General features: G+C 36.8%; 1 protein-coding gene across 1 annotated transcript in view; it reads right to left on the bottom strand.

Moving 5' to 3' along the window:
- REV3L (REV3 like, DNA directed polymerase zeta catalytic subunit) overlaps positions 1 to 25,433 on the bottom strand; it is a 113,185-nt gene that overhangs the window by 62,553 nt on the left and 25,199 nt on the right. The window contains exons 2-5 of the mRNA XM_014265668.3: positions 8,673 to 8,862; positions 7,286 to 7,360; positions 5,684 to 5,844; positions 1,634 to 1,730 (exon numbers count right to left, since the gene is read on the bottom strand). Of these exons, the coding sequence (XP_014121143.2) occupies positions 1,634 to 1,730; positions 5,684 to 5,844; positions 7,286 to 7,360; positions 8,673 to 8,862 (523 nt within the window). The remainder of the gene's footprint in view (positions 1 to 1,633; positions 1,731 to 5,683; positions 5,845 to 7,285; positions 7,361 to 8,672; positions 8,863 to 25,433) is intronic.

Here is a 25,433-nt window from a genome sequence, read left to right as displayed (position 1 = left end):
ACTTGCAGAACCAAGCCAAAAAAAAATTGAAATGGACCGTGAATGAAATATGCAGCCAAAAAGAAGAAATAGCCCAAGAACAACTGCACATAAAGTGACCACAAGTTGTAAGATCAATGTTGTTGCAAAATTCCCTTGAAGTAGTGAAAGAATCAGAAAACCAGATGTAATCAACACAAGCTCATGTTCTTGCATGCTAGAAAAACCTTAAGTATGGCCTAATGCACACATTTTCCACCGGGGAAGCAAAAACTCCCAGTATCTAACACTTGCAGGAAGTGTGGCATATCGAGCCCAATAAGCTCTTCAGAGAATGACAGGATCCACCCAAAGACTGAGAAGATTACTAGATGACAGAAGGACCTGCCAATCATTAACAAATAGCTTCAAGAATGAACTTGCTGTAGATAAATTATATAAATCAGTAGCTTCTGATACTGTGAGTTTCTCTCCCCTCCCCAACTCTGGCCACAAAATCACCAAAATTCAAAAAATATTTCATTTTCTTATAGAAGTAAAATGATTATACACTACAAACTGCATAGGTTAGGAAATGCCTAAGAAAAAGGAAAAAGCATGGGAGACAGAGATGGAAATTCTAAGCTAAGTTTCTTATGTAGTTGCCATTCGAAATGGACAAACTGAATTCTCTGATAACACACTATTCATAGAATCACATAGTCATTAAGGTTAGAGAAGTCCTCTAAGATCATCAAATCCAATTATTAATCTAAGACTGCTAAACCATGTCCCCCAAGCACCACATCCACATATTTTTTGAACACTTCCAGGAGATTCCACCAATTCCTGGGCAGTCTATTCTAATACCTGATCAGCCTTCCAGTGAAGTAATTAATACTCAATCTAAACCTCCTCTGGCACTTTTATTGTTTATTATTTTAATTATTGTAAATTACTAGAAATAATTTTATTTGTTTATTATTGTTATTATTATTACTCCCCTTTCCTCAGGCCGTTTTATTCTGTCCTCCTACTTCTTACCTGGGAGAAAAGACTGACCCTCACCTGGCTGAAACCTCCTTTCAGGGAATCATAGAGAGCATTAAGGGCAGCCCTGAGCCTCCTTTTCTCCTGGCTAAACACCCCCAGCTCCCTCAGCTGCTCCTCACAGCACTTGTGCTCCAGACCCTTCACCAGCTTCACTGCCCTTCTCTGGACTCACTCCAGCCCCTCAATGTCCTTCTTGTCCTGAAGGGCCCAAAATCAAACTGAGATTTGAGATGTGGCCTCACAGTGAGGTCACATTAGTTAAGGATGATTACAAAAACACAATCTGTGAACTGATGTGTAAATATTCTCTATAACTATTAAATTGGCTTAACTCTTCACCAAACTCTTCATCATCATCAAAGTCATCATTCAAAAACCCAGAAAATAGAATTTTGCCCATTATTTCCCAGCTGGATTTTTATAACCATAAACCACAAAGCATCAGGTGACCAAGACTATACAGAGAAACTAAATAATGGTCATCTGTGTCACATAATCACTTTTGTTTTTAAATATGCAAAACATGTAAGGGTCCTTTAAATGAGAGACTGGAACTCTGTTACATGCCAGTTAATGTATATAGGAACATACAGCATACAACAGAAAAATCAGAGATGCTGACCTTGGAATTTCATCTTCTTCCCATTCAGCGAAAGATACATTGCTTGAATATTCTGGCAAATGAGTTCTATGATGTTTACTTACACCTGATGTGTCACCTAGAGAAAAAGTAGAATGAGAAATTAATTAATTTATGTGGCAATATTTTTTACAAATATCATTACATAACTGCATTTATTATTTAATATTACCAGTCCACCTGCTTCTAAAGAATTAATAGCACTGCATTATACAATTTTCACCCATTAACTATGCTATCATATATAAATTACCTAATTTTCTTTCTCAAACATAGACACATTTATATAAAAAAGAAAAATATATTTCCAACACACTGACATTATCTGAACTACATTTGTTGCATTCCAGTCATATCTTAGCCTAAATTCAATCTTCTCCTATTCGTGAAAATTTCAAAATAAATCATACAGCCTGATGTAAACTTCAGAATTTTCTGGGTCCACAGTTCAAATCCCAATGGAAATTAGAAGCTAAAGAAAACACTACTTCACACTTTTTCTTATTTGTTAGCTGGAAGGGAATATACAACACAGTCAAGATACAATGGTAGTAGCAGTAAGTGGAAACCTGCAATGAAGGCACATGTTGTCTGACCTACAAATAAAGAAAACACTACATTTGCTCAGAGGTCTCCATGTAAGGGAGTGTGCTCCAAGTCATGCTGGTGAAGTCCTCTCTGAAGAATTCCTACCTCTCTTGAGGTCTCCATCTGAACCCTCATTCTTCAGAGAAGGCAAAGAAAATATACACAGGATACGGCACAAGAAAGAAATCCCAGGCTCCAGGAATGGAGTTGGAGGGAGGTAGACTTTGAAAATTACTCAGTATCCCACTTCTACCTAAAGGACCAGCTTGAACCTTGAATTTTCTCAGCTATGTTGGTGTCATGCACCAGCAGCTTTCTGGTATTAAACTTACCTTTCAGCCATAGCAAACACTCCTGCATTTGTTAAAGTTACACCAATTAACTCAACTGTCAGAGGTCTTCAGTAATTAAATATTTATTAGAACATGCATTTTTATTCTAAAAATTTCATAATGGTCTTTCATGTGAATTCCACTACTTGGAATATTAGGTTTGTCCTCATGTAGCAAAAAGTGCTAAGTTACTACAGAAGCAATTGGCAGGCACCATGCCAAAAGAACCTCAGAAGCTACAAATGGAAGCAGGCAGGCTTAATTCCATGTGCTCCAGACCAAGCTTACTGCTCTCAGATTAGGTTCCTGCAAGCCCTGTCCCTACATCAGACTCTTCAGAGTACAGGCATGGCACAGAGATGTGGCATTCAGGTGGGCTGAAGGGACACCCTTGTGCTCATGCAGAGCCAGCTCACGTTCCAGCCACACCTGCCCTGTTATGGTCCATGCACTTCGATGCCTAAGCATCCATTCTGGAAAGACAACACAAAATATCTGATCCCATTTGCACAGATCCAGCTCAAACCTAGCACACCTTACTATCTGGGCTCTTCAAAAGTGCTGACTTGTCCTGGCCAGCTAGTCCAGAAAAAACACAGCCATGTTTTTACTGTGTGCTATGTCAGCTAATTCTCCATATTAAAATGTAAACTGACTATGCATGGAAACAACTCTTGTTACTTTTCATCTGCAGCTTGATTAATTTAAGTTGAAGAAATAGGACTGAATAGTTATATATTTTAAAGGAAAATACATCTCACAGCAGTTATGCAAGGTTATAGGCCAATTGGTAAAATAGATACTATTATTTTTTAAAATTATATGCATTTCAAATACCACACCACAGCAGTTTTGGGGCATTATTCCATTTCTTCTTCCTTATCATTGCTATTTTCATAAATTTCTAAAAATTGAGGCTCAAATTCCTGTATTAGTTTGTTTCTTCAGTAAGTTAATCATAGGAACAGGAATTTAAGGAGAATCAATATTTCCCTTCTCTTGATATAAAGATCTTTAAATACAGTAGCAATGACACATCAAGGTCTTTCAGAGACATATTACAGAAGCAGATTCAGCTACTGAAAATAAAAGTTTTGCAACAGTTACAGTGGTATGTAGTGCATGAATGAATAGGCAGCCTTCTTCACAGTCCATAAAGACAAGGCCTTGAAGAAATGAACTGCTGCACTTTCTGGATACAAGCTGATGAAGGCAGAATATTCCTGCTACAAGAAATCTGCATGCTGACCTCTCTCAGCCTTCAAAAAGACTGACTTATCTCAGTGAGAGAAATACCACTATGAACAGGCTCCTGAGGCTGCTTGCTTACACTGACAGATGTGTTAACTGGCAGACTCATTTTCATATCATCTGCAAGGGAAGTAAGGGAAGTGTTTGTTGCACATCTTTTGGCAAAGGCTTTTACTGCTGTCTAAGAAACAGCGTTTGGTCTGGCCTGTGTGACACAGCTGTACCTGACTGAGAGGAACTCCCACAACAGAGAGACTGAGGAACAGGCAGGTAAAGTGTGTCAGGTGTAAGCAGAGGCTGTGCTTCCACACCACTCCAACAGCCTGAGCTCAGAGAGGGCTGCTGTACAGCAGTGCCTCTGTAAGGCTGCACCAGGGACAAACCATTTGGCGCTTGGCTGCTGTGCCAGGAGCAATAGACAGTGATCCTGTGCCTGGGGACTCTGACAGACTGAGCTCAGGCTACTGATGCATGTGTGATGTGGAGCCATGCAAAGCAGAATCAAATCTTCCTAGGAGCACTGCAGCCAGTATATGATCAAGCCAGACAAAGCAGTGTCTTTTTTTTCCTTTTATTTTATTGTATTCTTCCCCTATAAGAACAGTTAAAGTCCACTGATCTCAGCCCATACTCCTCTTCCACCCCCTTGTTCCCATTCAAGACTTAGGTTTCTCATCCATAAATAAATAATGAAGGAGAATATAAACAGCTTATGTTTTTCATCTATCATCTGAAAGCGGGGAAAAAAAAGAGCATTGGAAAAAGAATGGAAGCAACTATTTGATACAATCCCTTGCACGTTTCCAGCAGGCTGATTTGAATATTTGGAGAACTAAAGGTACCTGAGTGTATTTCCTCAAGACTGAAAACCCTGACGATGCTCTGTCCATGGCAGAGCTTTTGCCTTCCTACAGTTCTGACACTAGCAAAAAGTGTGGCCTATTGTTAGGCATGAAAAGAGTGTTTTCCTTCAAACAAGAATTAGTTATAAAACTCCATGGGCTAATCCACTGTCATCTGAATATACATGCATAAAAATAAGGAGGATATTCTGCACGATTATTGCTCTACCTTTTTACAGAAAGATACTTCACCATTCCTTTCAACTTTTGCTTTACCTATAGGAACAATTACTACTTAAGTAATCAATACTTATTTTACTAAATGTTACCTACCAAAGGCATGGTTTTTCTACTGTATGTCTCCTTTATGATGAAGAATTTAGAAGAATTAGAGATGTTTTCACCAAACTTAATTTTTATGTCAGTGGTACATCCGAAATGCCAAATTAATTTCTTAAAATGCTTCCTTTGCTCACACACTAATAATTCAAATTTTACCGTAGAGCAAATAACTTCAGCACAAACACAACCATTTTAATTAAGAACACTGATTGTGATTAGAGCAAAATCTTTAGCCATAATTTTGCAAAGACACTACTGCAACAACAAAAAAAAGAATTTTAATCGATGTAAGAATCAAAACCATAAAAAAATTAAACAACACTATTATTGTGCTATCTTTCATGTCAATTCTTCAACTAAACATCAACAATTTTTCATCTTCTAGAAAAGAGGTGTGGTCTTCTTGTGAAATGGTCACAGCTGCACTGCTGACAGAACACATTTCTTGACACACAGCATCTCATTTTGGGAAGCAGGCTCTTCCTCAATCCCCACAGAGAGGCACAGAAAGAAAAAAGCTACATATGGACTTTATTTGACACAGAACTTCAGGGAAACAACACGATACTCATTCAGCCAAAATAAAGCAAAAGCTTGACAGTGAGTGATGTCTTGTACAAAATGGTAATTTTTAGCCTTCAAAACAATTATTTGGTCTTAAGAAATAAACACCTTACCTTTTCTCCTGGCTTTTCTGAATTTCACAGCAGCCAGGTTTATTAAATTCATTCCATATAAATTGTAGTCTATAAAGAGTTGGAGGAGGTAGGGAATATGGGCTTCATGAGGCTGGTAAGATTTGTTCATTATGGCTCCACCTTGCAGAAGCTCACAAACTCTAAAAGACAAATTAGGACACAAATAAAAAATTATTTACAACAATATTGATATTTGACTTTATCAAAATACAGAATACTTATCGACATTTTAAATTTTGCCTTCGTTGTATTTTTAACTTAAGAACTGTGTTTTCACAATAACAGTTGAACAAAAATGATCTCTGCTGATAATGACACAATGTTTGTGTGTAAGTTGCAAAGGAGATTTGAATCTTTCAGCTAAAAAACCATGAAACTCTTTGAAAAAAAAAATCCTACATTATTCTATTCCTGCAAGTGATCCAAAAGCCATTATAGGCCATGGAAATCTTTCAACGGAACAACTGTGGCAGCTGCATGCCTATCCAGCAGTAATAAGTTTGAAAGTCTCTCTAGTTCTCATTGACATATATACAATATATATGATACATATAACGTCCTTCATGGTTTTCAAGCTACATACTGTATACTCAGAAGTATTTTTTAACTCTGCAGAAGGACAAATCCTCTCTTTTAAACAGCTGCACACTAAAAAATAATTGCAAGTATTTGGATAACTATAAACTGGTACAATAAGTTTATCTCAAATTAACAGTATACAACTATACAACAAAGAAAAGCACTAAGCATTTCTAAATGCAACAAACTGGGATTTAAAATAAAGTTTTATACTGAAAAAAGAAAGGAATAATTTCAGTGAAGTGTCAGTCCTTATTTGGATAGGAGCAATTCAAACATGAGGATCTCCAAATTTTGAAACAACTTTCCCATCACCCATTAATACAGAAATTTTAAATAATGCAAAATTTCACTTGCCTAGAAGAAAAAACAGATAATCCTGTCTTATGATCATGTATTGGATCTTTCAAAAAAAAGTTACAGAATGTAATAGCACACACAGCACTAAAATCAAGAGATTTTAGTTTATGCTTGGAAAACAATTCCTCCTTATTTATTTTTGAATTTACTGCAGCTACAGTAAGATTGAAATCAACAGCACTTTCATACAGCAGAACATTACTGAGAAATAGAGAAACTGTTGAATAACAAAAGCTATTCAGTTTTCCAAGCAAATCTTAAAATTTAGTAATTTTTACTGGAACTAAAACCTACCAAAATTTACTTCCTAACAGATGAAATGAAGCCACATGAGAGACAGCTACATTGTTTTCCTTAAGAGTTACAGGAAAAGTAAGCTGATGCAAATTTGTTTAATTGTTCACAAATTACAGTAAACACATAACAGCTAAAGGCAAGCATGTTTTGGTATTGCTTTTCTAACACTCTACTGCTTTAAAAGATTATTGGTGTGTTTAAAATTGGTAAATTTTATAGTGTTTTGAAAACCATGAGACAATTTTGGAGATTTTGTTAAGTTATTGGTGAATCTTATTTCAAACCTGACTTTTTAATTCAAGATACAAGGAAACCAGACAGAACTTTGTACTTCAAGATCCTTACCTTTTTACCATTGCAGGATTGTAAAGATAAATCTTCATAAACTGTCTCTCCTTTTCATGGTAACCATAAAAAGGCCTGAAGAGAAAGGAATAAAAGAAAGAAGCTAGCCAGTTATGCTGTGGCATTACTTCAATGACATTTTACTATAAGGACTACTAAATAAGCACGTCTATCTACCCAGTTAAAGATGAAGATGTATTTAATTTAGGTCTTTCCCATTAGCCTCTAATGCAAACAAAACACCCAAAACACTCGTATGCTGCTTTGAGGCAATGAGCAGCTGACTTTCAGTAACAACTGTTCTGAAATTCTAAGGCAAGAGAGGTGAAAAAGAGGCAGGTTCTCCTAATTGCTACCTGCTCTTTTCTAACTTATTCAAGTAAAGATTGTCATCAATAGTTTCCTCTGCCCAGCTTTCACTATTGAGATGAACAGCTATACTACAACTGATAGAGTTCTCACAAAATAACAATATCAAGACATTTGGTAGGTGACCTTCTTCGTTACTGTAAAAACATCAGAAAGTTCTGACTGAAAATAAAAACAAGTTATTGCAGCCACTTTACTCATAATATCTAGAAGCCACAAAAACTGGCTGGGAACAGAAATATTAACTTCCTACACTTAAACAATTAGAAAGAATGTATTTCAGAAATGCATGAAAAAAGCAAATAAAACATAGTGTTGCACAACACTGAAAATTAGCATTTACATAGTTTTGAAGAGAAAAAACTGAATGCATGTATCTCGATTACCTGTGCTTTTCCAGGATATTTTCCTATTACTCATAATGATTTGAGTTATTTTTCAATCCTTGGTTATGCAAATTAAATAAAAATGAACTAAAAGAATGAATGCTAACATTCAATATAGACAGCTACACCAAATGAAACAAAGTGGTCATCTTGACAGATTATTAAATGAGTGTTTAAGAGCCTCCACTTCCTGACCTGTGCTGCTCTAAGAACCAGACAGATAAACATTGCTTGAGAGTCTGATGGGGGCAATTTTACATGAACCAAAAAGAAAAACCAGAAAAAAAAGAGCACCTAGATTCAGGCTCCTGCAAGACATGCCTGGTCTCAGGGAACACAGAATAATTCAGAGAGGTAGAACTAAGAGGAACAGATTTTGCAAAATTATAGACACTAGGATACAAGTTAGGGAAAAATGGTTGTGTCAAGACGGTTTTTTGGGAAAACCTGTTAACTGTGTTAAGGTCAAAGCAAGTGAGAAGAATAATTAAGAAGTTGTACAGCCCTGTATGAAGACATCCATGGGTGGAAAATGAAAAAAGATTAGCACTTCAATCATCCAAGTCCAAATAGTACAACTGCAAAAAGCTATTCAAAACAAGCAACCAAAACTCCTGACAGGTCATACTTACATTCCAGACACTAATGATACTTTGAAAACATGTTGGACAGTAGAAGATGGATTTCCTAAAGCCACATTGAGTGCCCTGTCAATGCTGAACGCCACTTGACGAAGGTAGCACTCTGGATGCTGTCCAAAACCATCGTACGGTACATAGAGGTAAGGGAAGACACCATGTAAGTGGAGACAAGTCTTCTGACCTAAAAACAAAAGGTAAACATTTATTTTCTAGTGACTACTTTTTCTTCTTCTTAGTAGTTGCTATATCTGAGTTTTTTCATATTACTTTCAGGTTCTTCAGACAGGATAAATTTATGAGGCAAGTGCAGGTGTGTTTCAAGCAAAAGGTACTAATGTAGAGAAGTTCTCACACTTGATTCATTGACAAAACCAAAACAGAACAGATGTGGTTTGTGACATATCCATGACTACACCTGTGTAACAGAATTCACTACTAATTATTTTCTTTACAGAAATAACACATCTCTCTAAGAATAACTTTGCATACTGAATAAATGTTGGATGCTTAACAGTTTCTCAGCCTTTGTGAAAAGTTCTCAGTAGCAATTACACAATCTCAGAAATTAAAAAGAACATCCAGAGCACCTATGAGGCCATTCAGTATTCTAGTTATTGGGTGTAAGTGGAAAAAATACCAGGCAAATTTAAATTTTTAACATCTGCAAATCTCTAGACTACTAAAACCACACTTATTTCTCAGCATTTGCTTCTGTGAGTCTGCAGCAAGAGCAGAGGAAAGGACACACCATGAAAACCTTTGTGCTAGACCAGTCTGAGCTCCTCATTCACGCAAGGCAGTACAGTAATACAGACTGGGGCCTCCCAAAGCCACCGCATTTTTAGGGGGACTAGTCTCAACTACAGTGCATGTTATCTGCTCTTTTCTCACCACAATGCAACAAAGCACGCATTTGGTGGCATCCACTTGCCACCTTTTCAGTCCCCAAAATCATTCATGACTTCTCAGTGGCCAGTGAAAACCTTTCACAGGAAAATACTGTAAGCATGTGTTGCTGACTAACAACCACCACCACAAGGACAGGCAGCACATATCCCTTTGCATTTTGTTTGGATGAACTCCCTGCATGAGGGCAGCAAAACTGGCTGTGCTTTCATCACCCAGGAGATGAATGCTACAAAAAGGGAACACAACTTCACTGGTCCACAAGCCCAATGAAAAGACTTCCAAAAGCCCACTCTTTCAAACTGAGGCTATTTCTTAGCTGGTGGAGCTTGCCTGAAGTATTTACACTCAGTCATGTCCCAGGGGCCACCCACTGAAGACAGCTTATCCTGAAGTGCAGCAATAACAAGACTTTCAGACTGGGGACTGCCTGCAAATCTTTTACACGTGTGAAAAGCATGCCCAAAAATCCCACTAACAGCACAGCTTTTTTGCCTCTTTTTTAAAACTGGGGTCAAATGTGTTGTTCTTCAATTATGTTTAGAAATAAAGAAATTGATAAAAAAACTGGTACTACAAGTCCATTTTCTGAGCTGAATTTTATTCTTCTTGCAAGTCAGCTGCATCAAGTCTCCTCATCAATGTTGAAACACAATCTATATATGCATTCATAATGTTGAAGTCACCATCTATGAATTCTGCCCATGTCTTTTAAGGTATTTCAGGAGAATAAAATTCTTATTTACGTACCATGTTTTTCAAACAAAAATTCATTAAAAGAAAGGGAAAACTAAAAAACCTAAGAACTACAGGTTTAGGGTTTTTTAAAAACCAAAAATAAAGGACAGTAAAAGCTTCATATGGCAGAAAACTTCTTTACCTCTAAGGTGGAAAAAATAATCTATTGATAGCATGTGAACTGAGAGGACTGATTTGTACAGTGGTAGCAAACCATTTATTTTCTATACCAAGTCACCAACAAATCTGAGTGTTTACTGATGGCTGTACTTAGGATTGATTTTGAAATAAAGGAGTCCCCCATTTAAATATAATTATCAGAAAATTAATAGTTCTTTGAAGTCCTACAGGTTCTCTATTCAAGTTTGGTTGGTTGGTTTTGGGAAGGATTTGAGTTTGGGTTTTTTTAATACTTTTTGTTGCTAAGTTGGAAAGAGTGGGTTGTTCTTCTTGTTTTTTTAAATGTATCCCAGGATCATGTTCAGGGGAAAATTTAAACTAGTTCATGAAGTAATTTGTCTGAATGCTCACTGCAGCTTAAAAAAACCCAAGTGAACAAACCAACTCACCCCAAGCTAAATTTGATATATTGAAATACAGATTGAATTTCTGTATTTCTATATATACAAATATACATGTCTATACCCCCATGAATTTTACGAATTCAGGTGTTTGCTTTCTAGAACTCATCAGTCAGAATCATTTCTGTGCTTATACATTTTATTTGCACTACTTGCTATGGACTCCTTTCAAGAGCATGAATTTTTTCATATTTAAAAAAATATCTTAGCTTTAATGGTTGTCCAAGTATTCTGAGTTGGAGTTAATTTACGATCCCTTAGTTTTTTATGTCATAATTTAGGACAAAATTGCAAAGCACCAGAATAAACAGAACGGTGACACAGTCTAAACTTACTGTACTTAAATTCAGGTTCCTTTCAAGTTAATCAGCTATTTAACAATTCTTGCTGAACTGAAAATGTACTTTTATTGTTGAATAAAAATGAGAACATGTACAAAGAAAGTTTCCTTCTGTTCCCTTCCCCTGTACTCCCCTTTATGTGCAAAAAAAACCCATGAAAAACACTGGCTTTGGATTGAGCAGAGTCAAATTGCCACTTAACTGCAGGGAAATCTTACAGAATACACACCCTGAGCTGCTTTTCATTTCTGATTCTGCCAAGAAAGCAAACAAGTTACTGCTGAGCTAAGACTCCTATTAGGCCAACAGCAGTCAAGTTACATGGGTTTACACAGCTACTTACTTTGATCCTCGATAGTATTGATTTCTTAATCGTGATATTTGGTTATACTGCTATTTTAACTTAAAATCGACATGATTAGAAGTCTGACCCTGTTAAGAACAGTCATGTATTTCCATCATTTAGGTAAAATCATCAAAGTGCACCAAATATCATGGTATTGAGTCTGAAGCCCAGACTCCAGTAATAGCAACCATGGTTTGTACTAACCCATTAAAAATTCTAGTGGATTCTTTCCAATAGAGCCACAAGGAGAAAAAAGATCTACCCACTGAGGATTTCAGGCTACACAGACCTGCCAATTTACAAGAATTAAAAACCTGGCCTGGGAAAAGGTTAATGAGTTTTATGGTTTAAATATGCTAATCTTATGCTCCTGTTTCTTTTTGGAGATACAGAAAAACAAATTTGTGCCACTAGAATAGCAATGACTGCTACAGTGCCCACTTACAGTGACCAGATGATGTTATTTTTATATCTGTTCATCAGTTCCTTCACATCTGTAGAATCAGTGGAAGGGATGCTCAACAGCAGATTCTGCATATGACCGCTCTCCACAGAATTTCTGGATACAAAATTGGCCACTGATGGGACAAGCAACAGAAATGTTTTCATTCTGTGCCCTCTTCATGGGCCTGAAAGAATGAGGTCTGCACTGGCTGAATCACCTGCAGATCAAGCATCTCAGTATGACTCAAGGAGACTGCTAATTAAAGCACCTATAAGTAAAGCTGAGGCTTAATTATGAGTCTTTGTAAGGCACTGAATGAAGTAGTAAATGAAGGAACACAAAAATTGCTGCTGTAACACAGAAAAAAGGCAGTACACAAAACCTTGAGATATTATGAGATATTCAAGTAGCAAACTGGCCATTTTCTCTGAAAAGAAGGCACTGCCAACTAAACATCAATATGGATGAATATTCATAATAATAATTATGAATCAATACTTCAAAAATAATACAAATGCAGTATTTTCATAGAGTATAGAAAGAAAGCTCACCTGAAAAACCCATACTTCTAAAAGCAAGTGGCATAAATGTTACTGAAGTATTAAAATAAAGCATTTTGCATACTTGACCCATGAGAGAGATACTAAGAAAGTCAATCTGGTATTTTTTCTGGAAGATGGTTGCCATATACATTACTATTAGGAGCATATACCAAGCATAATCCTTCAGCTACTCTATAATTTTTAGTATTACAAGAAAAATCTGTAGCAACCCTAAGATAGAAAACGTCAATATTATCAGAAGAGAACTGAAACCAGAATGATAATGCAATGCAAAGATACAGGAACTAATGTCTTCTGACCACCAAAATGCTCAGCCATGAGCAATGATCTGGTAGGGATGAAACTGAGATGCAATTTACACAGAATGAGTGAAGCTGGAAGGACCTCTGAAAGTCATCTTGCCCAGCCCCTTGCCCAAGCTTATGAACACCTAATTTCACAGCACAAGAAATTAGAGAATCTGACAATTATTATTCAATTGTCCTCAGAGAAGTGCCTTTTCATCATTTGTAAACACTGACTTTGATTTAAACATCTAAATCTTTCTTACACCAAGATCAAACTGGACAAATTTCTGTACAAAAGAAAAATGTGAACATTATTAAGAAGGGAACTTATTTAATTGACCAGTTCAGGAATAAAGTTTGCAAATAAGACAGAAAAGGAGCACATAAACATCTATGTATACATTCCAAGAGAAAACAGAAGTCTATCTGTTCTAAATGGAATTCCACACATACATGACTACCTGCTGGCTCATATTCCATCAAGGGGAGAGCTTCTGTAGATACTGTCTCCATTTATTTCCTCCAGAAGCCTTACAGTTTCATGGGAGAACTGTCTGAACAAAGCATGTAGATGACCACAGAAGGCAATCAGGTTGGCCAAGAATGATTTACATTGAGCGAATCCATTCTGATTACTCTAATTTCCAACAATGAATGAGAACATGTTCTACAGTTGTGGTACAGTTGAATTAACTTGTCATAAATGATACTCAAAGCTGTGTAGCTCCTCTCCTGTAATTCTTAATTTAGAAACTGACTACAGATGAAACACAGCGCTGGAAACATTCTGAATAGATGTCTTCTTTAGTATTTAGAAAACAAACCCCAAATCTAGATAAATATGAGTTCAGAGAACAGTTCAACACTGGTCTACATGCAGTCATATTTTGCTGTGATATTTCTGCTACAGAACAAGCTGATCCCATTATAAGAAGCTAAGCAAAGCCATAGGGAACAATGGTGTGGGAGTAATACAGATATTACAGCAGCATTTAGAAGCGTGGCAAAATCCTAAGATTTTAGGAAATTTGGGCTGGGAATTAATAAAGAGATGCAGAAGACAGAAGACAAATGGCTTTTCATACACTTGCAATCTGTTAGAAGTACTTCAAGTACAGTTTTGTAAAGTGGAAGGACTAACTAAGCATGGGCAAGTATTAGAAGAAGAATGCACACAAACATGTCAAGTGTCACTACAGGATGCAGAAAAAAGAAGGGATTTCTTCCTTTTAACAGCAACAGTAAAACAAAATAATTATAAATCAAAAGACATGACACTACCATCTTAAAAAGAAAATTGGTATTTTCAACTAACTCTTGAACCACTTACATTCAAAAACACTTGAAAAATGAACTGTGAATAGTGATGCCTACAGAGAATTGGAAAATTAACAATTCTATTGTAAAAAGAATTCTAAAAATGAATTTTTTAAAGTGGAATATTATCAGAAAACAATTTCAAATATGTAAGAGAGGCATTCATTTTTTTACACATAAACAATGAGCAAACCTCAAGAAGAAGCACAAAAGTTGAAACCGTTTATTTAATACATCAACTCAATGAAGGTATTCTGATTATCTCCGTAAAACTACCTCCTCCTGACTGGAATTGATTAGGATGGATCTTTTCTGAATTCCTGCTGAGACATTAGAAAACAACCTCAGAAGTACTACTGATAAGCCTAGCTGTTTATAGGATGCAAAGGTACATCCAGCAGAAAGGAACATCTACTCCCTACTGTTATCACCAAGCAAAAATAACTGAAATATAACTCAAAAAATTTATTGTTATGCAGTCCAACTAAAACCGGAAAAGTCCAGAGTGGGATAAGATAATTTAAAAGTATCTCCAGAAATAATGGAGACCAAAGAAGGTAAGCATCTCAAAAAGCAAAGATAAGCTATGTAAAAACCACTCTTCAAGCTGATGACTGTGAGTTATGAGAAACAGCCATAGTTATTTTCTTCTTTTCTTAAGACATACAAGGTGAGGACGGGTATTCACTTATTAAAGATCTGTCTATAAAATGAACCCCATACAAAATATTATTCTTGCTTCCTCTATTGACAGATTACTCATGTAAGCAGCCGGACAACATCAGTAACTATTTCTAGCCTGAGTGACAAAAATCACTATGAAGCCAGCCAGCTAAAATGAGCTAAAACACACAGAGGAGGGAAATGCAGCTGACCCCAGCTACAGACTCTAGCTATCACACTGAGTGAGCTCTTGGCACTCACAGGATGGCAGCCCAGTCCAAGCTGCCATTCTGGTAAGAAACACAACCACATGAAAGCAACACAGGCAGGCTATGTTAGACCACACTGACCAAAGCACAAAAGAGTGCTTTGAACAGAAAAGAGTGTATTTACTAGTCTCAGGTAAACTGATGAGGTGTACTTCTCCACATCCTGTAAAATATGAAGAAACAAGTCAGTAATAAAAAAGGAGGGCAGAACAGTCACACAGCTTTTGGTTTCCACTTCCCTCCTCAACTGTTCATTAAAGACTGACACTACCACACAAATCTATCTTACTGGTCTCTCTTGGCGCAAATTACACAAGTCACTCGTAAATGGAGACTGGTGCACAGACAGATATTCAAAGAAAAAGTTTTTGTAGTAACTGAACTTTCACTTCCACAGGAGGCTCATCTTCCTATTCAAGTACTGCAATGTGTGTGCACTGCTCCAGCCACAACTCATCCCTTTGTCCTGTGCTACACAAAAGAAACTAAAACATTCTTATTCAACAGGTATTTTTCTGTCAGCTGCAGAGCTAGTTGGATAAAAAGCACCATAAATTATTACAAAAAATTGTTTGTTACTCTAAACTGTAGGCAAAAAACTCTCTGGTCTTGTGATAAGGTTAACAGTGTTTTCATTAGTATAATCCTTCATAGACACTTTTCAGCAATGCTGACTATAAATTCCTGAACAACACCAAGTTCGTGTAATCTCCCCAGAATAACACACTGTAGAGTATATACACTCATGAGTCACATTATTTTATGCTGACAGTGAAATGACATCACCTTCTGTTTGTTTTCTCTTTCTGTTTTCTTCAAATGGCACTAAATAATTCTATAAATATTTCTTGAAATTTTTGGGTTTGTATCTGCATTAAGATCTCTCACTTGCAGGTAACAGTCATTTCAGCCCACTCCTTGATCTGATGAAAACTAGAGGATGTGCTCCACAAATACAAGCACTGCTCTTAGCCTACTCATAAGCAAATCTGCAACACTTGGTACTCCTTATCACACATACCCTTTTATTTCAATAAAAAAAATATGTTTTTAATTTTATGTTTTAGGCTTATAATTTCTGGACAAGTAGCAACTTAGTAGGAAGTACTTCCTTCCTACAGACACCCTCCAAATTTCTGTGTAGGCTTTTGAAATGACTACATGGTGTGTGACAGTAACAGTAGGGGACAGAATCTCATGACCCAGGAAATAAACTGTATTCTCAATATCTTGCTAACTCTGTGTTCCAGGTTTATGTGCCAAGTGTTTGGCAGAGGAGGGGCTGCTGTGGGAAGAGGCCAGAAGAGGCTGCCCTGTGCAGGACACGGCCAGACCCAACGGACACTGCAGAGCAGAGCTGAGTCCCTCAGCCAAGCTGGGGACACTTCTGGGAGAACATGTTTAGGAAAAGGAACACCACAATCAGAGGAAAAGTGGAGGAGGAACATCTCCATGGAACAGGAACAGCAGATATTCCCTGCAGTCCATGGAGGATGCCACAGTGGAGCACAAGGATACTCCTGAAGGAACTGAAGCCCATGAGAGCCCCCATCGGAGTAAAGCCACGATGAGGAAGAAGGCAGAGACACCATTGTGTACTGGCTGCAACCCCCCTGCCACTCTCCATGTGAGCGGGCATGGCACGGGTGGGGGATGTGAGAAGCAGAGCTGAGCCTGGGGGAAGGGGGACAAAAGGTGTGCTGTTTTGAATTTCTTTCTCACCACCTGAATCAATTTTAGTTGGCAATAAAACAGCTATTTTTTCCCAAACAGAGTTTGTTTTGCCTGCAACGGTAATTGGCAAGCAGCTTCCCTGTTGTTATCTCAACCTATTGTTTTACTGTTTCTGTTTTTCCTATTTTACCCCCTTCCATTACCAGACTGGGGGTGGTGGGTTGCACAAGCAGGCAGCCGGATGGAAATTTTGCTGTTGGTCAAGTCTGGCTGAGCATAAACCACTTAACAGAAATGATTCTCTGGATGTCAACCTCTAAAGCATACTATGTCAGACAGTAAAGGTAACAAAGTAAAGCAAGTCTTAGTGTTAGCAGACTCCTATCTTCTACCTTGTGATCTCTAACTGCACCAGAAAACTTCAGAGGGTGTTACAGCTGCAAATCTCTACTTAAAGCCTTTACTCAGAATAGAAGTTTCAGTCTACCAGATTTAATTTAATAAAAACAATATACAGCCTCAATCACCAAAGTAACCAAACCTTTCAATGTAACATTAAAATATTTAACCATAAACTTGACTAAAATAAAGTAGTCCTATTATCATAGCTTACATTAAGTGATGTATTGGTATAAATATTGTCTGTTTGTTGTGTTAATACATAATTAAACAATGTGGGAGACAGTATTATCCTTTACAACAAATGTACTTAAAAATATATTAGTGAAAGATATGCCTATTCATGAGTCTTCCAAAAAAGGTTGTGCATGAAGGTGGAGAACATTCAAGACACTTCCATGTGGGGGAGAAATTCCAGCAAGCAGGCAGAAAGATAAAATGCTCTAGATCCATTGAAGTTTTTAAAGTTGAGATTGCACATACCTCAAATCCTCATTATAGTTTTTCCTAGAGAATTTCATAACAGGATCTTTCAAGCAAGTGAAACAATTTTCATCTGGTAACAGCAGCACTAGGTGTGCCATGGACCCATCCTCAGCCAAACTCAATTCTATAATGCAGTTACAGAGGGAGCAGTTCCATAAGTGACTTAGAGAAACCATATCCTCAAAAACTGGTGTTCTGAATCCTGATTTATCTAGCAGAACTGTAAATCCTGAGCAATTCTAAAGTTTGCATCACACACATAGAAAAATGTTACCAATCCCTTTTTGATCATATAATTTTTAAACTTCAATTTAGTGGTTGTTCAATAATTATACTTATCATCAACAGATAGTCAGGATTGACTTGAGAGGTACTGTGCAAGTGCAAATAGAGTAGTTTCAAAGAGTGGAAACAACAGCAGCATTAGAAAAAATTCAGATTACAGCATTTTTCAGTATTTTTTAAAATTGTTTTCTTTCACACTAAAGAACACAGTATATGGAAATCACACTACAGTAGTGTTCTATTTTATTTAGATAGCCTCCTTGCTTTACAAAAGACATAGCAGGGTAAGAATCTCATAGAAGAAAAAAAGACCTTGAAACCAAAAGTAAATGAAACAAACTCTTTTTGGACCTTTCCTACGGTATTTTAAAAGAATCTACATTTCAGCTTTTTGCCTCCTACTGCAAATACAGCCCTCAGGTGTCAGCTACACCCTTAGCTGTGGGCACTAACAAGCAGGGTCTTTACTGAGTCGTTTCCAGGTGAACAAAGACCTAAACATCCACTAAATCATGACTGAAGTCGATAGATGCTAAATGCAGGCACAGCATTTGTCATTCTTTACATGTGCTATTTTTATGCCATCTTCTTTCCTGTTTTACAAAATATGTAAATGAATGCTCTGTCAGTAATACAGCCAATGCTACTATATTCTACACATTTTGCAATAGTATTAATTATCTTAATTCCTATTTTAGGGTTTTTTTCAATATACTACTTTCCTTCCTCACCCTGAATTAGGCACCCATCCCCCTCTTTTCATCTTCTGTAAAGTCTAGTGTCTTTTGGCAGCACTGCAAGGCTTTCATGGCTATTTGCCTGCTCCAGGCCTTTGTTTCTGCAAAGAATGCCAAGACTTTGTAGTATCCTTATCTTAGGCTTGTCACCATCATTAACTGAGAACACACACACTGCTCTACTTCTTCACATGATTAGAACTACAAAATCTTTTTCTGTTCCAGTGCTACAGCAAAAAAATTTAAACATCTGAGCACTTCACAGAAAGTATGTATCCAAAGACTGCTTGCCTTGTATAGATCATTTCATGTGGTTGCCTTGTATATACTCAGCAGCCTTCAGAGTGGCTGTAAAACCTGTGTAGACTGGATGCCTAGCTTGCCAAGGCAATGTATTTATAGCAGTATCTGCATTCTTTAAGGAATGTTTTGAAGTGTTAGTCAGAAATATCTGTTGCAGATGTAGTGTCACCCAGCCCAAATACTCCTGTTTTACAAGGTCATCTCACTGGCTTTTGTATTTTGAATTGCTGAAATTCTGTGCACAGCACAACTAACTAGTGACTACTTTTCTGCACTGAAAACAAAGGGTCTCCCTCAAAAAATCAGACAGCAATGTAGTTTCACATTTTAAGTGAGTATCAAAATGAGCTGAAGGATTACTTAATCTCTCCACAGCTCTGTTCAGATTTGCATTCTCTTACCTCCCTTTCCCCAAATCTATGATAGCAGTGATGCACAGGCAGTGTCACAGAATCAGAGAATTAGGTTGGAAAAGCCTTCCAAGATCAACTACAACCTATGACCAAACACCCGTGTCAGCTAAACCATGGCACTGAGTGCCACATCCAGTCTTTCCTTAAACACCTCCGGGGACAGTGACTCCTCCACCACCCTAGGCAGCCCATTGCAATGCTCAACCTCCTCCTTCTTGTGAAGAAATTTCCTCGTAATGTCCAACCTACACCCTGCGTGGTGCAGCCTTAAGACTGTAGCCTTTGTGACTGAGACACTAACAAGTTTTTAAATAAAAATAAAAATAATATTTGAGCAATATTTGAGGTTTTGTCTAACAGCATTAATAAAATGTGCATCAATAGCAAAATAACTGCATTAAAATACAAAGACTTCCCCTCCCTAGGTTCTCAGTAGCCCTATAGCTAATATCCAGTTAGCACAGAAAACAACAAAAAACCAAATAAAGGCCCCTGACACCACCACAATATAACCCTTCCAAAAAAAAAATTTACAATCTGCATGAAGAGGAGGCCCAAAAAGGTAAACGGAGATAAAAAAACCCCTCAGAGTCAGAGGTATTGGTGTTGGAGGAGAACAGGGCCAATCTACTGACAGAAATCTTAGTGAGTGCCAGAACAAAGCGCTACTAGTCAAGCCCTGGACTCCTTGCATATATTATTAAAGTGTATTTGTACAACTGATAGTGACTGTCTCACAAAACCTTAGCTACACATGATACAGAGCAAAGACCTGGAATTTGCAAGTCAGAACAACATGCTGAATGATTTACCTGCATAATGCATATCTCATTTGTCATAGCAGTCAGAAATTCATGCCAATGAAGCAGACACAAATGCACACAGAAAGGCTCATCATTGAGGCAGATGAATATCACTGTAGTAAACAGAGAGCACTCCCACCTCTCCCTCGGAATTTTTACTGGGATGCTGAGTAGGTCATATGTTAAAAAGGCACTGAGACAGTTAAAATGGTTTAGAAAACAGCAAAATAGTTCTATGCTTAATTAAATCATTAAGCAGTCTAATGTTACAGAAATTTAAAGCATAACTTTCGGTTGAAGCTCCACAAAAGCTTAAAAAAATTAAAACCTAGTCTTTTCATTTTACAATCTCAGTTTTTCATATGCAAGTTACTATCATTACCAGAGCTCAGACTTGCAGATACCTTCAAAAAAAAAAAAAAGGTAAATACATCAGTATTACAAGGAAAAAAACTTCTCAGAGTGAATGCGTAATTTGGATTGAATTTGTGACTGGGGATGATAAAAAAAGATTATGCCTACACACTGAATAACTGGTGAGAGTCACTGAGCACCTTGTGCTAATTGCTGGGGAAAATGAGAAAATATAGTGTTTTATCACTTTATTGAAAATCATCTTAATGTTTCGCACAAAGGAAAATACTTCTGGCATATTTTCACTTTTTTTAGTGATCGCAACCCTGGTGTTCTTTTAACCAAGAATTTATATGCAACACTGATAAACAGAGACTCCAGAACTCCTACGGCAGATGAGGAAAAGATGACATGGGAGGGGAACTAGTTAAATTTGGCACCTCTGAAGGCTGAAGAGGTCCTTGTTCATTGCAAGAGGGTTAGACTAAATTACCTTTAAAGGTCCCTTCCAAACCAAACCCTTCTCTGAAAGCCAAAAACCATTTTGAATTGACCAGCAGATGCCACTTGACAGATTTTGCTGATCTAGATGAAGACCTAAAGTCATTTGTTCATTGTCTCAAGTCACAGAAGGACCAAAAGTCTGTGTCAAAATTTACATTGGTGTTTCCAAGGCTCCATAAAGCTGTATTTCCTGTTTGTTGCTTAGGTGTAGCTCACATTTCAGGATAAACTTCCAATGATTTACTACAATTAGATAAATAATATAAAGAAGCAAGCCAATTAACAGTAAGACACTGAATGATGAAAAAATTTGAGCTACATAAAAGGTAAATATGTTGCAGATGAAAGTATCAAATTAATAAAATTTAAGGTTGCTGCTAAAACTACAGAAAACTGCAATATATTACCAAAGCATAAAGAAAAAAGAATTAATGGTATCATGACACATAGGCCTTGCTATTATAGAAATAACATCAGCTCTTACAAATCAGTTCTGAGAACAACTGCCTACCAAACACAAAGTGACCGACATTTGGCCTCAGCACAAGTGACATCTATCACTATTTAACCTTCTCAATCAAAATCAGCCCAGGCCAAAAAGAGCAAACCTGGCAAACAAAACAACTTTGATTCAGCCAGTGCTGTATGCTGCCCTTTGTAGTGAATATATACTTTCTCATTTAATTCCAGCTCTGTAAGAGCAACAACTGCACGAGTCACCTTGTGGCTGGAATGAATAATGTACTAGATTCCCCATAAACATTAATCTAAAACCAGTTTTATGAAAGTACTGCATGTTCAGCATCTGCACACATCAACTTCAGCAAATGTATATCAAAAGGTGAGATTACAAGTGGACTTTGATTGCAACTAGTACAGCTAAGTACCAAAGATTCCCTTCTCATACCACACATGAGAAACTACATTATAAAGGTACATGAATTCATTCAAGTTAGAGGTAAAGAACATGCTTACTGGTCTTTTTTTCCCCTAAATTTAAATGTCAAATTTATTTAAATATTACCTATGAATTACTATTGAATGATAAGCATGTTTTAAGTTACAACTTTTTAAAGTAAAATTTTAAAATAGATACATCACAGCATATTTGAACCTAGCACATATAACTGTCCATTTGGATTTTTGAGTTTTCAGATTACAGTGAAATGGAAAACATTTCAATGTTTAGATACTACTCTTTCTCCCACCCATTTTTAACCTTAACAATACCTAGGAAGAAGTGAAATAACACACAGTTTTACAAACTTGGAAGTTTGCTACACATGTTCCTCAGTTCTTAATTTTTGTCCTTTTATTTCTCTAAGAAAGGTAAGGGAAAGACAAAACCCAAAATACAGCATAAGGAAAAAAACAAAACAAATCTCAAAATCTTATTTGTACTCCATGAATTTCAATACAAAAACATCTTCCAGGTGTTTATGCAGAGAGAGATAACACTGAGAGGTCATTCTTTAGAAAAAGCAATTTGGCTGGACAGTAGAGACAAAATCAGATGACATTTAAGCTGTCCAAGTCATCTGGTCTTGCTCCTGCTCTCCATTTCTCTTTTGAGACTGAACAAGACTGGGGAAAGCTGCCCTAGGAACTGAACTGGAACACTGACCTGGCTAAAAACTCATCCTGCAAAACAATTACCCTTTCAACACAGATCAGTTCCCCAGGCTCACCACAACTGCACAACTTACTGCGCCAGCACACACAACCACACAGAGCAGCTGTGCTTCTTGCTTCCTACAGTACCAGTGTCAGCTAATAGACAGCATATGCAGCATCCCAAACTATCATCTAATTGTTAGCTACTTTAAAAGCCAAGGGAAAACAATTCCTATACTGCCACATTCTTACAAGTGGGAAGGAATGGCTGGTACACACATACAGATTTTATGTTGTGCCCCTTCCACAGAGAGATGAAAAGCAACTATCTTCTGCAAATACAAGAAAATACCAGTAAACTAACTGCTCTAACGTATTTAAGCAAACATCTCTTAAATGTTTCTTACTTCTAAAGCAAACTGGACAGCCCGTATTTTGCAGTATTTCTGGCAAACTAGACTGAGAAAGCAAGTAACTTCCAAACACTAATAAAACAGAAAAGGATTTGTTCTACATTTTCAAGACACAAATCCTATTTTTCTTATCACTTGTAAACCACATCACACGACTTGAGTTTCATGTGGAGAAAAAGAACCAATTAATCCAGAGTGTAAAACAAATTAAGTATTTCTAAAACGGAAGCAATTATATTAATGTTACTATAACTGTACTAGAGGCAAGACAATGGCTATTGAATGATGAACATCACATTTCTGCCCTTTTTCATATTTAAAAAAAGAAAAGACAGTGGTGGTCTTGTTCACAATCAAGAAATGTACCAGTTTTATATACTTTGCAGTTATTTGCTGGACAACATAAATGGGCAGAACAAGAGACCAGTGTGAAATCATGTGTTCACACTGTAAGGCTATGGGAGCACAATATAACAGAAATGAATAAAAATCAGTATAGTTTGAAGTGCACCATTTTAAGACAGATTTACTGAATAGCTACTACTCAGATTACAGCTGTGATTTCCAAACTGATTAAAACAATTAAAGAAAATGAAAACATGACAGTGTCATACAGCAATAAATTGTCTTTCCACAAATGAAACAATGCCAGTTTTGATAATTGTACTTATAAACAAAGATCTACAGAAAACAAATATGCATGAAAGTTCACAAATAAATTACAGCAGAAGAAATTGGCTCAGCATTGGAGATTTAAACAAATCTGCACAAAGTTACTGTGTCAGAATTATGATTTATCAAATCACTTTTAAAAAGTGGAACAAAAACAATCTAACTGGAATACACCCAATACAGGCTTCAAGACACATGCACCACAATCTGCAGTTAGGCATGCAAAAGAATGTAAAGTTATTTAAACATTTGGAAAGAAGTTAGACTATTGTTAAGAAAACTTTTAAGACGTACTGATGATAGAAATCAACACTGTGGCTTGCCATGTGACCAGGTTTACATTTTTGCTCCAAAGAAGTTTGAGGTTAACCAACTAATAATTAACATCTGCACTCAAATGGAAGACATATAGCTCTAGGGAAGAGTATTACAAAACAGGCTATTTTCTAAAGTACCTTTATTCTAGTTTTTAAAAGTGCTTAAAAGTCCAATTTGTAGTTCATTGCTTATAAAAAAATTGTTCAGACAAGCCCCCTGTGTACACTATAAACATGCATAAAGTAACTTTCCTTTTTCTAATGGAACCACATATAATAAGGGACTGTCTAACTTCAAATGGACCTAATACAGTCAAAGTGATTTTTAAAACATTCCTAGTCCCAAGTAAATCATTTCAGCAAAAGAAGAATCACTGCAAAAATAAGCAGACTCAAGACAGTACATGGGTAAAATTACTACTCTTCATGTAAGTACCACACCATATTTAAACAACACGAGCTCTCTTGTTACCTGCCTGGATTTTTGGGCCCATGAATCCTGTCTATATGTGTGAGGCTCTTTATCTGCAGTTTCCTATCTTGACTCATTTTGCTATGTGTACTTCAACCAAAACTTGCATCACATATTTCATGGCAACACTGGCTACATAAAGATGCTCCTCTCTACTGCTGTTCCCTGAAGAGAGGGAGGGGAAAAAGAAAGTATTTTATTTCCATGTGTCTAATTGTCAGAAGAACAGACCTACTATGAATCAGATGAATCTTTTTTCTTGGTCCAGAGACCAATCTTTTTTTTTTTAAGCATGAGATTCATGCAGTCTAATGAGTTAAGCACCATACTGCTTCAAAGGGGACTAGCAGCAGATTGGACCCCTTCAACAGGTAATTCACCCTACATTAAGACAGCAGTTTTGTAGACATTTCTCCATTGTTTCAGAGGCACAAACAACTACTTCCAGAAACAGCAAGAAAGCAAAAAACTATTCCCTGCCATGTAAATTTAAAAATATATTTTACAGGGGCATGTTATATGCATCAAACTTGAACAAGTTGGAGGAAATTTCAAGCTGTCACCACAAGATTCATTTTCTAAGAAACTTCCAATATTTTCTACCATGTTCTAAGTTTCCTTACTTTTTACCTGTTATAGTCACCCGATAAATTAGGCTTCTTCCTATTACTGTCCACTCAGAAATGTGTAACACAAAGACAAAAAGCCCATAAATGCAAACAGAGAATCATATCTTTGTGATATTTTTAAATTTTTAAAATTAAATTATACATTTCACTGCCTTTCTTAAATAGAGGAATGGTCAATGGACATCACCTCCTTAAAGTCTTGTCAGGAGCATGTTCAGATA

The sequence above is a fragment of the Zonotrichia albicollis genome, chromosome 3, assembly GCF_047830755.1.
Source record: "Zonotrichia albicollis isolate bZonAlb1 chromosome 3, bZonAlb1.hap1, whole genome shotgun sequence".
Taxonomy (NCBI): domain Eukaryota; kingdom Metazoa; phylum Chordata; class Aves; order Passeriformes; family Passerellidae; genus Zonotrichia; species Zonotrichia albicollis.
The sequence above is the reverse complement of the archived record's forward strand: the minus strand, read 5'-3'. Positions and strand labels throughout refer to the sequence as shown.